Below are 1,294 nucleotides of genomic sequence, written 5' to 3'. Positions count from 1 at the left end.
ATTTAGCGTTTCGAAACTCCATTGGCGCTCCGTATATTTGTTGAAAACAAACCGCGACCGAAATGAAGCGCGACCGAAACGAAGCGCGACCGAAACGAAGCGCGACCGAAATGATCTGTATTCGCCTCGCCTAGCCTATTTAGCATGCAGTATATACTACTATTACTAGGCTAGGCCTACGGCCTAGCCTAGCACTAGCCAGGGCCTACTAGCCTAACCCCTAAACTTACCTTTAAATACCATCTAAAATCATCTCCTTCTGGACGCAGGTTCGTGACATTTTCTAGATTAGCTTGAATCTGGAGACCTATGCGCTACGTAAAAAAAATTTAGTGGAAAATTAATAAATGATAAATATTACAGTATGCATAAAATTAAATTTCAATACTAATCGAAAAATGGACGTCTTACCACCATATTTTTGTTAGTGATATCAAAGCACTAGAGGGCAGAAAACATGTTATTTTTTGGCACACAGCTAGCTCCCGTTGCAACACTACTAGTTGCACACACATGATGTACATACACATAATATCGTAAATTTATTAAAATAAGTTTATGTAATGGACAAATACGTTTGGTCTATCTTTCCTTTAATTAGTTCAATGTCAAGATATATATAGATACAGTGACCAGTACACATAATGATATAAAAAAAAAATATTCTCACTTATTTATGAAATTGGATTTGGATTGGATTTATTCAGTGTAAACACCCACGAAAATCTAGAAGAAGACTTATTTCCACTGGGATCCTTCTGGTGGTGATTGGGCAGTACACCGGGAGACAATCCCCTACTCTTTTCTGAAGAGTGTACTGCGTCCTTTAACGTGCACATGGGACATAATGCACACGGGACCAACGGCTTCAACTTCAAGCTCAACCTGCCCTCGATAACTAACGTTACGTTATCTCACATATTAATTCGATTAACACATTATCAAGGATAAGTACTGATTGTTTAACACTGGTGTACTTGGATTCAATTATTGGTAAACGGATTAGTTGCCTTTTTTATGAGGTTTTAATTGTTCTTTACCGCCGAAAGTGCGGTATTCTAACGTTAGTTTAAGGAGGTCTGGTCGTCGGCCTAATCTCAACCGAAACACGGTGCGCTATTGTAACTTGTATTTCAGCCCTCTAGCTGAAACACAAGGAGAGGCAGCGATGGGAATTGAACCGGGGACCTAGAGATCTCCACAGCGCAGACACAGCGGTTACCACCAGATTAGCTGACTGAGCTAAGCTGCTCTCTCTATAATAATTATTCTCACTTAATATTATTTGTTTATA

The 1,294-nt window shown here is 39.3% G+C and overlaps 1 protein-coding gene across 1 annotated transcript in view; it reads right to left on the bottom strand.

The window, feature by feature from the left end:
- Positions 1-450, bottom strand: part of LOC117117935 (CXXC motif containing zinc binding protein-like) — a 14,324-nt gene extending 13,874 nt beyond the window's left edge. Inside the window, exons 1-2 of the mRNA XM_033262419.1 lie at positions 412-450; positions 231-314 (exon numbers count right to left, since the gene is read on the bottom strand). Of these exons, the coding sequence (XP_033118310.1) occupies positions 231-314; positions 412-417 (90 nt within the window). The 5' untranslated portion in view covers positions 418-450. The remainder of the gene's footprint in view (positions 1-230; positions 315-411) is intronic.
- Positions 451-1,294: the final 844 nt, after the last annotated feature.

The sequence above is a fragment of the Anneissia japonica genome, unplaced genomic scaffold (genome assembly GCF_011630105.1).
Source record: "Anneissia japonica isolate Jap-2015-1 unplaced genomic scaffold, ASM1163010v1 scaffold3106_len312699_cov133, whole genome shotgun sequence".
In the NCBI taxonomy this organism is placed as follows: Eukaryota; Metazoa; Echinodermata; class Crinoidea; order Comatulida; family Comatulidae; genus Anneissia; species Anneissia japonica.
The sequence above is the reverse complement of the archived record's forward strand: the minus strand, read 5'-3'. Positions and strand labels throughout refer to the sequence as shown.